This window comes from Solanum lycopersicum, chromosome 6, assembly GCF_036512215.1.
Source record: "Solanum lycopersicum chromosome 6, SLM_r2.1".
In the NCBI taxonomy this organism is placed as follows: Eukaryota; Viridiplantae; Streptophyta; class Magnoliopsida; order Solanales; family Solanaceae; genus Solanum; species Solanum lycopersicum.
In genome coordinates, this window is record NC_090805.1 from 47,714,314 (window position 1) to 47,727,842 (window position 13,529).

General features: G+C 34.8%; 2 protein-coding genes across 2 annotated transcripts; one reads left to right on the forward strand and one right to left on the reverse strand.

Annotated features, from left to right (window-relative positions):
- Positions 1-476: 476 nt before the first annotated feature.
- On the forward strand, positions 477-5,815 carry FTA (protein farnesyltransferase/geranylgeranyltransferase type-1 subunit alpha). The gene is made up of 5 exons (NM_001247034.2): positions 477-806; positions 1,330-1,439; positions 2,674-2,794; positions 4,192-4,287; positions 5,049-5,815. The coding sequence occupies exons 1-5, from the start codon at positions 570-572 to the stop codon at positions 5,523-5,525; spliced, it is 1,041 nt and encodes a 346-aa protein (NP_001233963.2). The 5' UTR covers positions 477-569; the 3' UTR covers positions 5,526-5,815.
- A 187-nt stretch (positions 5,816-6,002) lies between these two features.
- On the reverse strand, positions 6,003-13,139 carry LOC101248783 (endonuclease III homolog 1, chloroplastic). The gene is made up of 11 exons (XM_004241349.5): positions 12,919-13,139; positions 12,667-12,794; positions 12,213-12,276; positions 10,892-10,951; positions 9,423-9,571; positions 8,699-8,765; positions 8,055-8,146; positions 7,749-7,886; positions 7,573-7,677; positions 6,972-7,055; positions 6,003-6,441 (listed from the first exon to the last, which is right to left on the reverse strand). Exons 1-11 carry the CDS (start codon positions 13,049-13,051, stop codon positions 6,319-6,321), a joined length of 1,143 nt encoding a protein of 380 aa, XP_004241397.1. The 5' UTR covers positions 13,052-13,139; the 3' UTR covers positions 6,003-6,318.
- Between the last annotated feature and the right edge of the window lie 390 nt (positions 13,140-13,529).

The window sequence follows — 13,529 nt, forward strand, 5'->3', positions numbered from 1 at the left end:
ATAATTAAGTGTATAACACGAAGATATACATTTTTGCATGTGTATATACAATTTTCTCTCGCTTTATACAAAACAGAAACAGAATTATACACTTCTGTGTATAAAGCCATAGACGCGAGCGAGATTTTTGGGAGAGAAACGCTGCAAATTTTAGCTAATGTTTGCTATGGAGCATAATTAAATCAAACTCTAGCTATTCCATTTAATTTAGATTATTAGTTTGTTATTATATATAATTTTCCCAAATATAATGATATATATATTTTTAGTTTTTGTATAGTAACTACATTAATGTCCTAAAAATATTACTAAACGTTCGATATATTATTTTACTATAATTTGAAAATATATATATTTTTTATTAATAAAAACATGAGACGGAAAAACATATAACAATATTTGAATAAGCATTTAGTCATGTGATATGGGATATGGAATCTAGACTTTATAGTTCCTTTTATAATTGAAATACGTTAATATTAATTCTATATTCCTGCTACCCCGAAGGCAATTCCAGTATTGAACTACCGCCGGCAGTTTTCCGATCGGATCCCGGAGCCGAGTATCAAATGGACAGTTGTGAGGTGACGAAAACGCGAATTCCTTTCAAGGAAAGGCCCGACTGGGCCGATGTGAAGCCCGTTCCGCAAGACGACGGGCCCTGCCCGGTTGTTCCCATAGCCTACACAGAAGACTTCTCTGAAACCATGGACTACTTCCGGGCAATTTACGTAGCCGATGAGCGATCTACACGCGCCCTCCAGCTTACTGGTGAAGCTATTCAGCTAAACCCTGGAAATTACACTGTAAGTCTGTAACTGCAATTACCTCTTCCAGTTATATCATTTTGGTTGCCTTAATGCAGTATTGTGGGAAGTTTTGTGGGATTATTTTGGTATATAATTGAAATTTTTGTGTGTAAAAATGTGTAGAGTTCTAATTTGAACTTAAAATGGAAGTTCGTGAGGTAATTGGATTAGAATCCGTATACATCATTGAGGCTCGAGGAAGCTCTAGAACCATAACACTTCTTATGGGTTTAAACCAGGATTTAGTTGTATATCTAACTAAGTCTATATATACCTTTTTCTTTCAGACACACGCACAAACTATACATGGACACACTTAGTGAGACACATGCATATAGGGTTCGAGCCTGGAGCTGTTGTTCTTTGGTTTTTCTATATTAGTTTATCACATACACATCTAAACACTCATATATATGGTGCACACTAGTGACATACATATAATGGTGCACAATAGGATGCTGCTTTGTAGACTATACTGTACTACAGAGTTGTTAGTTAACTGTTAATTTTTCATGTTTAGGTATGGCAATTTAGGCGTGTTGTGCTGGAGGCATTGGGTGTTGATTTACGTGAAGAATTGAAGTTTGTTGATCGCATTGCTGGGGAGAATACCAAAAATTATCAAATATGGTAAGTTGAAAATCAGGTCTCTGCTAAAGTAAAGGTGATGTAATGTAAATGCTTTGTTGACAAGTGACCGATATTGCCTGTCCAAGGCTAATGGATATCACATGGAGGAACTGCATGATTGTAGACTCTGTCAGTGAACTGAAAATGTTGTACTGCACAAAATTGTCTGCATGGGAAGACCAAATTTTGTAGATGAAAATTGGAATTAGGAAAACTCATTGACAAGGGAAATCTTGGTTATTAAACTCACTTATCTTGCAGTGGGTCTCAGGTTCTTGAATGCCGTATATAGCCTTGAGTCAGTACACTGCCTTGGCATCACTTGAAACATTATTGAAAGGTGATTATGAGTAAACGTATGGATTCTTTTTGTGAGTGTTAAATTTGACAGCTAGGCTTTGTTCGTTTGTTTGAAAAGGATTTTGTTTCAGAAATCTATTTCAAGAATTATAAAAAAAATATTAGGGATAAAATTTTAAAAACTTGGTAAATAAAAGTGCTTATAATCTGATAAGTCGCAAATTGGAGTTCAACTTATGATTTTTGGTCGATGTTGGTTTATACTACAGATAAGCCAAAAAGTGCTTATAAGCTGGATTTATCGCATTATAAGATTATGCAAACACACTCAATATCTATTAAAGTTACGTAGAACGTGATGGTTTTCTCTTTTCTCTTGTTCCATTGTGCTTGGATGAAATAAGCATTCTTTGGCAACTTTGGATGTTAAGCTTGAACGGGGTCTAAGCTATCATGGTTGGTTTGACCGTGACTTACTACTCAAGCTCTTAATATGCTTTCGCTTTGTCATCCAACCAAGGCTCATAATTGTTTTCCTTCTCAAAGCTAATCCTTGAGTTCAAATTTGATCTTTGTTTTTTAAAATATACTTTTTAAAGTTTATTTTTGGAAGTACCATCCTCCGTGTTAATTGTCTTTCTAAATTTTGAGTTGGCCCACATGCTTTTCACTTTTGTACAAATTCTTGCGACCCATGTACACTTGCATGTTGTCCGTGTCTCAAGATTTTCTAGGTGTTTTTTTTTGCCTATGACTTTCTTTTACCCTTTTCAGTACCTATGTGTCTACATATTATACTTGACTCTGTTATAGCCTTAACAGAAAAAGAAAGTTTTTCCTCCATAGGTTATTCTTTATCTGTTGAATTCTTTATTTGTATTTAGTTGTAAGTATGCACACGTTGGTCGAAATTCTTAATTATAGAAATTTACAGGCATCATAGACGGTGGCTTGCTGAGAAGCTGGGAGCTGATGCTGTGACAAATGAGCTAGAATTCACCAAGAAAATATTTTCTCAGGATGCAAAAAATTATCATGCTTGGTCCCATCGGCAGGTTGTCTTTGTATCCCTATTTTTTGTTTCGTAAAAGTAATGACATTGCCTGTTTGGAAAAGCTCTTTTGCATGAGTTGTGTTTCATGGTACCAAAATCATGTTTTAGATTATTCAAGTCCATGAATTGAGCCAGATCCTAGATAAAATTGACAAGATACTAGGTCAAAGCAGGGTGACTTAAGATCATATTAAATGTTAGGACCTCCCTCTTCCTATGAAAGTTCATTACATTTTATTTGGATTCTTGCTTCGGTGTCACTTAATAAACATCTTTCTTGTAATTAATCCCAATTATATTTTGCCCTGTAACAGTGTTTCAAAGGAGATATAACTTTGAAAGGCCCAAACTCTCCTTGGACTTCACAAGTAGAGCGTAATAAAAACATGGGCTTTAATATAAAACAATTTCCAAATGATGAAAATATATTAATGCAAGAAAATTTACTACATACATGAACTTTCTAGCGTACACACGGTTCCTTTCGATTGGAGGCTGTCGCTACCTGGATCAATCAGCCTATTCAAGTTCACTCACTTCTTAAAGAGAAGAGTGTATAAAATTCCAATTGAATAAAATATATGAGGTAAAAATTAAATCAATTTTAATATTCATTTTACTTTCTGTGTCAGATGCAGCAGTTTTAAGTTTTTGATTTGGGAGTAGAACTAGTTTTCTTGTGTTAAGTTCCTTATTTTGTTTACCCAAGGGTGTGGCCTAAACCTTGGTGATTACAGTTCTCAGGTATCAACACCTTTGTTGGTGGGAGGTAGCAGGTACCCCAATGGAATTGTCAAGCTGCGTGCAAGCTGCCCAAACACCATTGTTATCAAAAACAGAAAAAAATTTCTTATTTCCTTTTCTGAGTTACTTACCAAATCGCTATCGTTGCTTTGACAATTAGCATATCAGCTTGCCAGCTATATATATATATATATATATATATATATATATTGTGCAGTGTCACTATCTTCAGCAGCCAGATGTGGCTGCCTAGGTGCTTCTATTATAGTGTGGCTTAAAAAGAGACGAAGCAGTTAGGCCTGCGCTGTACATCACTCATTGTTTAAGCACTTTACATGAGCCCCTAACAGCAACTCCTATAAAAGCATAAACAACAGGAATGTAGCCATCAAAATTGTATTTAATCTCCACTTGCAGGCTTGCTTCTTCAGTGACTAAACAACTTCAAATATACCTCAAAGTCCATTTCCAGTTACAACAAGATGATAAAAGTTAGAAAGACACCGAAAAGAATTATTTTTTATTTATTCCTCAGTGATCTAATCTGGTACCTGCAAGAGATGATCCTGAATCATTCCTTTTATAACATTGGACTAGTTTTTGCTTCTTTATTTCAATAGCAAACCAGAATACTGATCTTTACTACTTATGCAGTGGGTCCTTCAAGCACTTGGAGGATGGGAAGATGAGCTTGCTTATTGTCAACAACTCCTTGAAGATGATATTTACAACAATTCTGCTTGGAATCAGGTAATGATTGAATTTTTTTGATAGTAAATGAGGTTACAGAGTGCGACAAGATGACTTCATCTGACAAAAATCAAAGGTATAAACGAAGAGATCTTCAAACAAGAAGCATCTGCCAATCCCTTTGGAGGCTTGTTAAAACTATGCTGTAAAACTATTAAGATGCCTAGAAATCTAGATGCCGAGTTCCATTTTGGAATACTTGTGATACCACAAGTCAAATAGAGCACAGAATTGGATGCATGATATTCTTCCATTAAACTTTTAACTTCTTCAATTGCTCCAAACCCCTGAAATTGTAATGAGAAAGGACTTATGGGGTAGACACACAAGTCTCCATATTTGCAAATAACCTTTTTCAAGTTAATTTGCTAATGGACAACGCATAAACAAGTATGCGTGAGACTGACTCATTACGATGTTTGCTTGTCATACAATAGCTAGGAAACATACACATCAAGCTCAATATATCTAATTGTAATGGCAGTAGTGATGTTTCTGTTTGATTGTTCACTCTCATTTTACTCTTGAGAAACCAATTACCTGCAAAAGTTTCGTTCTTTTTTCTTTTAATTATAATTATAATTATTTTAAATCTACTGAATAATATTAGCATTATCTGAGATTCTCAAGGAGCGTACTTCTTACAAATGTTTAATGCTTGTTTTAAATTTTTTTTTTATGCTTAATGCTTTAAATTATTAGAAGGGTAAAAATCCTTTGTGAAGGAAGTGTCGCTCTAAACTTTTCTTTGTTTCTTGTAGAGATACTTTGTCGTAACACGATCACCTCTACTAGGGGGCCTAGTGGCAATGAGGGAATTGGAAGTGAATTACACAGTTCAAGCCATCAGAGCTAGTCCAGAGAATGAAAGTCCTTGGAGGTATCTTCGTGGTCTTTACAAGAATGATACACAATCTCTAGTTCAGGATTCTCAAGTAGCATCAGTACTTTTGGACGTCTTAACCTCCCAAAATAGTCATGTGCACGCTCTGAGGTTCTTGTTGGATCTTCTTTGTCATGATTTTGAACCGAGCCAAGAATTGAAAAGTGCTGTAGATGTTCTTACTCCCCAGTCATGCTCACCAGATTTAGCACTGACAAAGAAAATTTGTTCCATCTTGGAACATGCTGATCCAATGAGAGTAAAATATTGGAATTGGCGCAAGAGCATGGTTCGGGTTCAATTACTTCAGAGTCAGAATGCAGAGAGGTTGGCTAATTTGAGTGTTCAAGAATGACTTGTGAGAATATTGTACTGTGTTTACGAAATACATACTTGCATCTAAGGTGATCCTTCGGGCACATGTGCTGGGAAGTGACTGAATATCACGAAGAACTAAAAAAACTGTGATTGGCAACATTGTACTACTCAAAATAGGTCACTTTCGATGACTTTTTGTACTGCCTTGAGTTTTGGCTCTGCTATGTTTTGTAAGTTTTGGATATGGATGCATAGCTTATTGATACTTTTGGTGACTTAAAATACTCTGGAAGGCAGGTAGCATGTGTATAATTCACTGTTACTTCCCATGTCGAGTTAGATCTTGAAAATTTTAGTAGGTGTTCTTTTATGAAGCACACATTAATGTGAAGTAAGAGTAGTATTCTCCATCTTTAGCAAAGTAAATATAAGAGTAGTATTCTCCATCTTTATCAAAGTAAATAAAAAAAAATGATAATCTGAAGAATGTAGCAAATAGTATCAATACAAAATATTGTTAGCTTGGAAAAACTTTCCCTTGATATCAAACCAAAACATGATCTTACTACCTCCATGCATTGCAGGATAGTGAACTGTACAAAATGGAACTAATTTTACAGAATGTACTTTGCCAGTTTTCAACTTATCCACATCCTTCCACCAAACAAAACCAAGCGTTTTCTTTCCAGCCCATCAAGAAAAAGAACGAAAAACACGGACAAAATATGAGCTAAGAGCACAAAATTTGTCTATTGCTCAAGTAAAAAATAGTATTGTTATGGGAGAAAACTGTGCCCTCACTGCAAAACTTGATGAAATTCCATCAGATGTCACTTCTTGGGTGTGGACGATGGGCTTGCTGCCTCTTTGAATGCTGATGGGCAGAGATCACTTACTGTACAGATTGCACAACGTGGTCTTAAAGGAGTACAAATGGTCTGACCAAACCCAACCTGTTTTAAAGATTAGTGAAAGTAAAAGTAAATTAAGCAATAAAACAAAAAGTGATTCACATTGAAACATAAAAACAGAAACGATTTAATATGTCGAAGCAAATTGTGTACTTAGGTGCAACCATCTAAAATATTCTTCTTGATTCAGATGGCGAAAAGTTTCAAGAAAGAAGAGATTCTTGAGATGGTCAGTTTCTCAACATTGCACCAGTGTGGAATCAAATCAAGTAAATATGTTCAGCCTTTTGAGCTTTTAAGATAAGTTCCCTTGTCAGATACGTCGTTCATGGTTTATGACCAGCACCCTTGTTTTTTTCCCACCAAAGAATTTATAATGTGTATTTACGTTGATGGATTCTTTAACTATATATGATGATCAGACACCACAGAATTCATGCATAATGCTTTTTGCAGATTATGGATGGCTCTCGCTAAGATAAGATGAAAAGAACCATTTTAGAATCTCCTACCAGTTTTGAATACAAGTAGATATACATTACGCATGCAGAAAAAATAGATGAGAGACATACCAAGAGAGGATTGATTGGCACCCATTCTTCCTTTGGAAGCCAAAGTTGCAAGGACTCCCTAGTCTCCTCAGGGGTTCTCGTTTTCTAACAAGAACAAAGTAAGAAATTAAACAACGTAGTGCATTATGATAATTAGAGAATTTATAGATCCTTAGATACTGCAACTGTTTCTCAAATATATTTAGTTCTACACTAGGCCTAAACTATTACACAAAATGGTTAGTGGAGTGCTCAAACAAAACAACAACATACCCAGTGTAATACAACAAGTGGGGGTCTGGGAGGGTAGGATGTACTAAGACCTTACCCCTACTTTTGTCAAATAGAGAGGTTGTTTCCCATAGACCCTCGGCTCAAACTCCACACCATAAATTTGCTATTATGAAGGTAACCCATAATTATTTGAAAGAAAGCAAGGCAGGAGTTAAGAGTTGCTTCTTTTTTCTTTTTCTTTTTACCAAGGACTTCCACATATTTTTGCTTTTGTCAACAAATATGAATTTTAGTTTAAAATTGGAAAACAATAGCATTTATATGACAATCACACACTCCTGACACCACATTAGATGTAGTCTCATTGTCAGATGGGAATCAAGAATACCTGCTTAGTTCCAGGACGTGATACCCATTCAAGCCGATTAGAAATACGATGCACATGAGTATCTACACATATCCCTTGGACGTTTTCCCATGCAACATTCATAACCTAAAGGAATATACATCGAACTAGTTTACAAGTGAAAATGAGGAAATAGAGAAAAAACACAACTTCCTTACTAGATGAGCCATCTTGGGACCAATTCCTGGGAGCAGAAGCAATTCTTCCAATGAACTAGGGATGTCCCCATTGTATTTTGATAGACAAATTTTTGCTACTTTTTTCAGGTTGCTAGCTTTTCGTGTGTAAAACCCCACCTGAAAGGGAAACGTGTGCATACATCAACAATCAATGTTCAGAAAACTCTCAAACATGTTGATCAAAGGACAGTGCTTAATGTTCTTAATTGTTTTTTGCATTTCAGCTGATCTAGGTCTAACAAAAACATTATAGTATACAAGTAATTGGCATAAAAGAAGGCATACTGGATATATCAAACTCTTGATTGTTTCTTCATTGGCTGAGTCAATGGCATCTGCAGCAAGCAAGCCATTTTGAAGGAGACGCTGGACAGCTCCTGTTGATAATAAGTCCTAAATGAATACAAGTAAAATAACAGCATTCCATGCATGGATGTATTCCAGATTATTGGAACCGGGGCCTTAGTTCTACCAAAACATGATGTGGTAATGCGAACGCACGACAATTTAGCACTTTCAACTCAAAAATCATGTATTTCATTTTTGGACATGAGTTTTGAGAGTTCTCAAGTTACAAAGGAGCATTTGATACAAAAATTTACCATACAAGGTCACGGGGATATCAGCAAAGCTTTTATGCTATAACCAAGGCATAAAATGAGGCTCTTCAAATAAAAATGCAAAAAGGGAAGGCAGGAAGGAATGTTTAAAAATTTTAGGACAATGACAACGACCAAATTTTGAATTTAAGATATATAGTAATCAGTAGAAAACGAAGTATCTTAGACAGAATCAAGTTGAAATGTTAGGCACAATATAACTAGGATTAGCAACCTCGAGTAGAAAAGCAAAGCAAATTAAACAAAAAAGTTGAGAACAGATCAGTAAGAGATATTTCAAATCAGAAGATTAGCAACTTCAGAACTTGCCATGATTAACTTGATCTTTGGTCTGGCTTGATAAGAGTGATGATACAAGGACTGCAAATCTTCTTTCCTGATAAAAACATGAAGTGTCAAAATAAGCAACAAAGTCAAGATGGAGCATCCAGAAGTCATCAACAATTCAAGAGTTCTCCACCAAAGGGCCAGCAAGGAATACAATCTATAAAACTTGAATGGATGAAATACCCATTCATGATAAACAACTAGAAAAATTATTGTCAAAAACAAGTAACCATCTTCAACTGAAAAATAGTCTGATTATAATGACTTCCTAAACTAGGGAACACTGAATTAGTAGTATATTAGTTGAATACCTAACCTTAATGACAGGATAAAAAAAATTAACATCCATCAAGTGTATATTTTGCTGAGCTTCTTTCACCACAAATGTTTTTGCCTGTCCTTTTCCAGAGTTAAATAGTTCCTTTTATGGGGTAAAAAACATGGATAATCCTCTAGATTGTTGAAATTAAGCACCTCCCTGCTTAGGGAGATACACTACTGACTACACTCCTTGAATTTAGTTCCATGGTATATGTGACCCATGAAGTTCTACTTAGGCCAGAGGTTGCTAATGTCACACGAAAAAAAGGTTCAAGTCTATCCTTTCTGATGTAACTTCATTTTACTCTTTTCCATGTCCTTTTCACATGAAAGAAAGGCTCAATAAATATGCTCTTGTGTTCAATTAGTGCAAAAAATTTATCACCTTGGCAGGAAGTGAACTCCCAGCTTTCTCACAACCCATGGAGTCTACAGGTGCATCTTCTGCAGATCTCATCTTACGGATCCCTTCAAGGACTTTTTCCCAGTTCGACGGTGGTTGTAGTGGATCAGATAGACTGAAGCCTTTAATTTCTGTCCTTGAACAGACCTTCGCTTAGTGATATGTTTAACCAAGACAAAGTGCCCATTGGCTCAACATAACATAGAATTGCACACAAAGGTGCTTCAAGTATTATTTATTTCAAACTAACAAAGGTAAGATATAAACCAAAAAGAAACCTCGGTATAGCAAACCACAGAAAAATAATAAACAGAACTCTTTTGCTGACAAAGAGTGGTGGAAGATATATCCCGCTTTCATATGGTAGACGATTTGGAAAAAGAAGAATGCAAGATGTTTTGAAGGCAAGAGCAGTTCAATCAAGAAGATCAAGAATTCTTGCATTTCTCCTATTTACTTTTGGAGTAACGCTTAATAGATGATGCAGAGTCATTACTAGATTTCTTGGCCTCTTGTAAGTTTTTTTTCATGGGCTGTATTTGTAGATATGATGTACCAGCCCTTTTTTGGGGTGCTGATAAATATAACATGTTAACAATTTTTAAAAAGATAGATAGAATTCTATTAAAACATCAAACAGAATCTCTTTAATTCAAGACTAAGGCTAATTCCCTTGTCACCTAAGAGTGTCTAGAAAGATAAACTGAAGCAGAGAACTCTTTCCTTTTTCTTCTTCATTCATTTTGGTAGTATAAAACTACAATCATACATTATCAAAGAAAAAATTACATCTTCATGCTACATTTTTCTATTCAATGTGTCAATTGATGACTTCTATATACATTGTTTATCCCATGAATTGGACTCTTCCACTGAAAGTTATAGCCATTGACCAGCAGATTTTTCAAGCTAGTTGACAGAGAAATAGTTTCACGGTTTTAACTATCCAGACTTAAGCTTTTGATCTACCAGACCAGACAGTCATTTGGAGAATCTATATACATGTCTAGTTGGGTTTTCTTTGTGAGTTTTCTTTCAAGAAAAATCAATTATTTCAGGATTATAGTTTGTACATGTGATATTAGTTAGAGGTAAGATCTGTTTAAAAAAATTTATCCTAGAGATGGAGGTTTATTATATCCGGAAAAAACATTCTGCAGTGACATGAAGGAAAGAAGATTTGAGGAGGTTCTCCTTTTCAGATTTGAAATAGACTAGTACGAGCTTTTGAACCTTTAATTAAGCAGAAAAAAGACATCTCACAGGTTTAATACTTATCCCTTAGGTGACAAGTTTTTTCCTTTTCTTTAAGTGCATGTTCACATTACCACCCTAAATCTCATTTGCACAATTCTTGGTAGTTAAATCAACATGTATTTCCCATGTTATCCAAAGCTACATATTTTTCAACTTCAGAAACAATAATGAAACCTCCAGATTACCTCATTTACCTGTTTGCATCAACTGGGGTAGAGTTTTTTCTCCTGTCAAACGCACAGTTTTGGAAGGTGCTGCACAAAATAAAGAATGATTGGCACAAAGATGAAAAAAGGAAATTAGGAAAGTCCAAATGCTGATGGACAGGAACGTAAAATAGCAGAGCTGCAGAGGTGACTGAAAGCTTGTACTTGTGAGTTGTGACAGAGTTCTATACCACTCAAGCATCATTAAAAACATGCAAGAGAAATGGCAATAATATAGAAAATTCTACCTTCTTTCTTTCCCTATCATACAAAAAGAAGACTTTTTTTGCTTGCTGACAAAACAAGTGCTTATACTTTCGTCACTTATATTTCTTTTTCTAAGTAGGCCTGAACAAATTTTATATCTTAGAAATTCGTTAGTCAACAAATTATCAGTACCTTAAATGCTGTCATGACATTAGATGTGTCATTGATAAGCCACAGATATAGATCTTCAAATACTATATGCCTTAGATAAAACGATTAGCAAATAATGGGTCGTGTACTTTCTCTCTCTACACAACATAGTTTTTACATACCTTACTCATACACTTTTCCCTTCCTTCCATATCACCTTGGTTAAAACACAGGGAAGTCAAAGTGCTTGGTCAGGTTTTTCATGACTACTGCTTCTATGTAAAAATAAAGATATCTGACGGGTTATAAGGACTCCATCGCATAAACTTACTTCAATTAGTCATCTCCGATCACTTTTGCTGTATTGATATCTTTTCTTACTTATCCTTGTTTAACTTCCAGGAGTTGGTTCAAGTTAAATTATGCAATTTTTTGGGTTTCATCAACTCAATCTTGATCTCTTCGAGTCAATAAACAACTACGCACAGTAACATTTTTTTAGCACTAGATAACTACAGGACTTGGATATTCTATATTTTTCCATTTTTTGGACAATCACTTCATCTAATAAAAGTTCTTGGTAAAGTTGTATGTTTTTAGTGTCTTGAGCTTGGATAAAAACTTGTCCAAAATCATGTTCAAAACTTCATCTAATCATGCAAAAATTTTGATCTAATCGTGTTCATTCATTTCATCAAAAACTACAGCACTGATTGTCAAATTTATTGTACCAGTACCCCATAGAATGGGGTAGGCAAGACTATGAAGTTCAACAATAATCAAGCTTAACAAGGTAAAAGGTGTTGCTTTCCAGGCACAAGGATACAAGCAGCAAGTCAAAATAACTAGGTTTGTGCAGACATTGCCCTTGTCTGCTTGGCAAATAATGTTGTTCTTTTGATTAGGGACATCTAGGCAAATAATGGAGTCAAAATAAAGACTAGCGACTTACTTGACTGGGGATGTGTAATGTCCTTCGAATAGGAAAAATCCTCTATATCAGGCAGTCTAACAAGCTGCAAAAGCCAAAAAAAGATCAGAGAGTTCTCTTTCCTTTTGCGTCACTGAAAGCCAAATGATCAAATTAACCTTAAACAACTCAAACGATCAAAGCAAAAAGTATCTCGAGATGGTTAAAATTTTAATCAGTTAGATGCACTACCAGACTCTGAATTTGGATGCTAAAAGTTCTGCAAGTCTATTCCCTCTGTAAATACACTTAAATACAAAGTATCTTCACACAAAGAGCCGCGCATTTCATTTTTTCTAGACGGTATACATATCTTACAGACTTATACACAACTATACACATTTTATGCATGGATTCTGGACGTTTATTTAGGTTAATTCTTTTAAATATAAGTTACAACCATTTCAATCCAAAAGTAATATAGATTTAGGAATACCATAACTTTTTTGCCAGAAGATTCTTCCTTGACCTCTTTGGCTATGACTTCCACAGTCTTTTTAACTCTCTTTCTTCGGATGAAAACACGGAGTTCAGGAACGGAGCTTCCACCTGTGCCATCACAACCTGAACACAGAAAAACTTCAATATTACAGAAATTTTTCCAACAATAGCTGAAATCTCACCCCCATCCCCTCAAAAAAGTTGCCTCCTTTAAACTCAAAAATGGATTCTTTATTGTTTGGCTGACCTGGGTTTTTCTGAGAAGGGGTTTCTTGGTTGAGGGAACTTCGTGTTCTTCGCATTTTGGCTGAGGAAATGGTTTGAATTCCAAGTGAGATTGAGGGAAGAAACGCAGTGTTTCTCAGAAGAGAGACAGACATTTTTGGTTAAAACAAAACCATAGTTTCGTTTCTTGATTCTCGGAGCCAGCATCAAAAATTGAAAAGAAGAAGAAGCTCAATGTTAAATAACTTAATTATTGATAAATTTAGTTTATTTAATAAATATATTCAAAAATAAATAATTATTTTTTTGAATATTATAATAAAATAACCTTTGTAACATGTTGAAATTACATTGTCAAAAAAATTTGAAACACACATTCTCTTTAGCAATATAAAAAATAAAGAAGAATAAATTAAAATAAAATAAATACATTTGACATTTAAGTTGTTATTAGAATCTTCTATCTATAGAATAAAATTGAATAACAACAATGTGATATGATATTTGATCTTTCAAAAGCTAGAAGTTAAATTTAAATGGTTAAAGAATGAATATGATTATCTTAAACGATGAATAACAAATACAACTATAAAATATGATTGTAAGAGTATATTTATTGAAATAACAAATCAT

What these genes read in the sequence shown, in the direction of transcription:
- LOC101248783 (XM_004241349.5), bottom strand. Translation starts at nt 13,051, where the DNA reads ATGTCTGTCTCTCTTCTGAGAAACACTGCGTTTCTTCCCTCAATCTCA. An exon ending in CAAAGATCAAGTTAATCATG is followed by an intron (nt 8,147 to 8,698) that starts GCAAGTTCTGAA and finishes TATTATCAACAG; the next exon opens with GAGCTGTCCAGCGTCTCCTT. An exon ending in TGCCAATCAATCCTCTCTTG is followed by an intron (nt 6,442 to 6,971) that starts GTATGTCTCTCA and finishes TCTTTAAAACAG; the next exon opens with GTTGGGTTTGGTCAGACCAT.
- FTA (NM_001247034.2), top strand. Translation starts at nt 570, where the DNA reads ATGGACAGTTGTGAGGTGACGAAAACGCGAATTCCTTTCAAGGAAAGG. An exon ending in TAAACCCTGGAAATTACACT is followed by an intron (nt 807 to 1,329) that starts GTAAGTCTGTAA and finishes TTTCATGTTTAG; the next exon opens with GTATGGCAATTTAGGCGTGT. An exon ending in ACAATTCTGCTTGGAATCAG is followed by an intron (nt 4,288 to 5,048) that starts GTAATGATTGAA and finishes TGTTTCTTGTAG; the next exon opens with AGATACTTTGTCGTAACACG.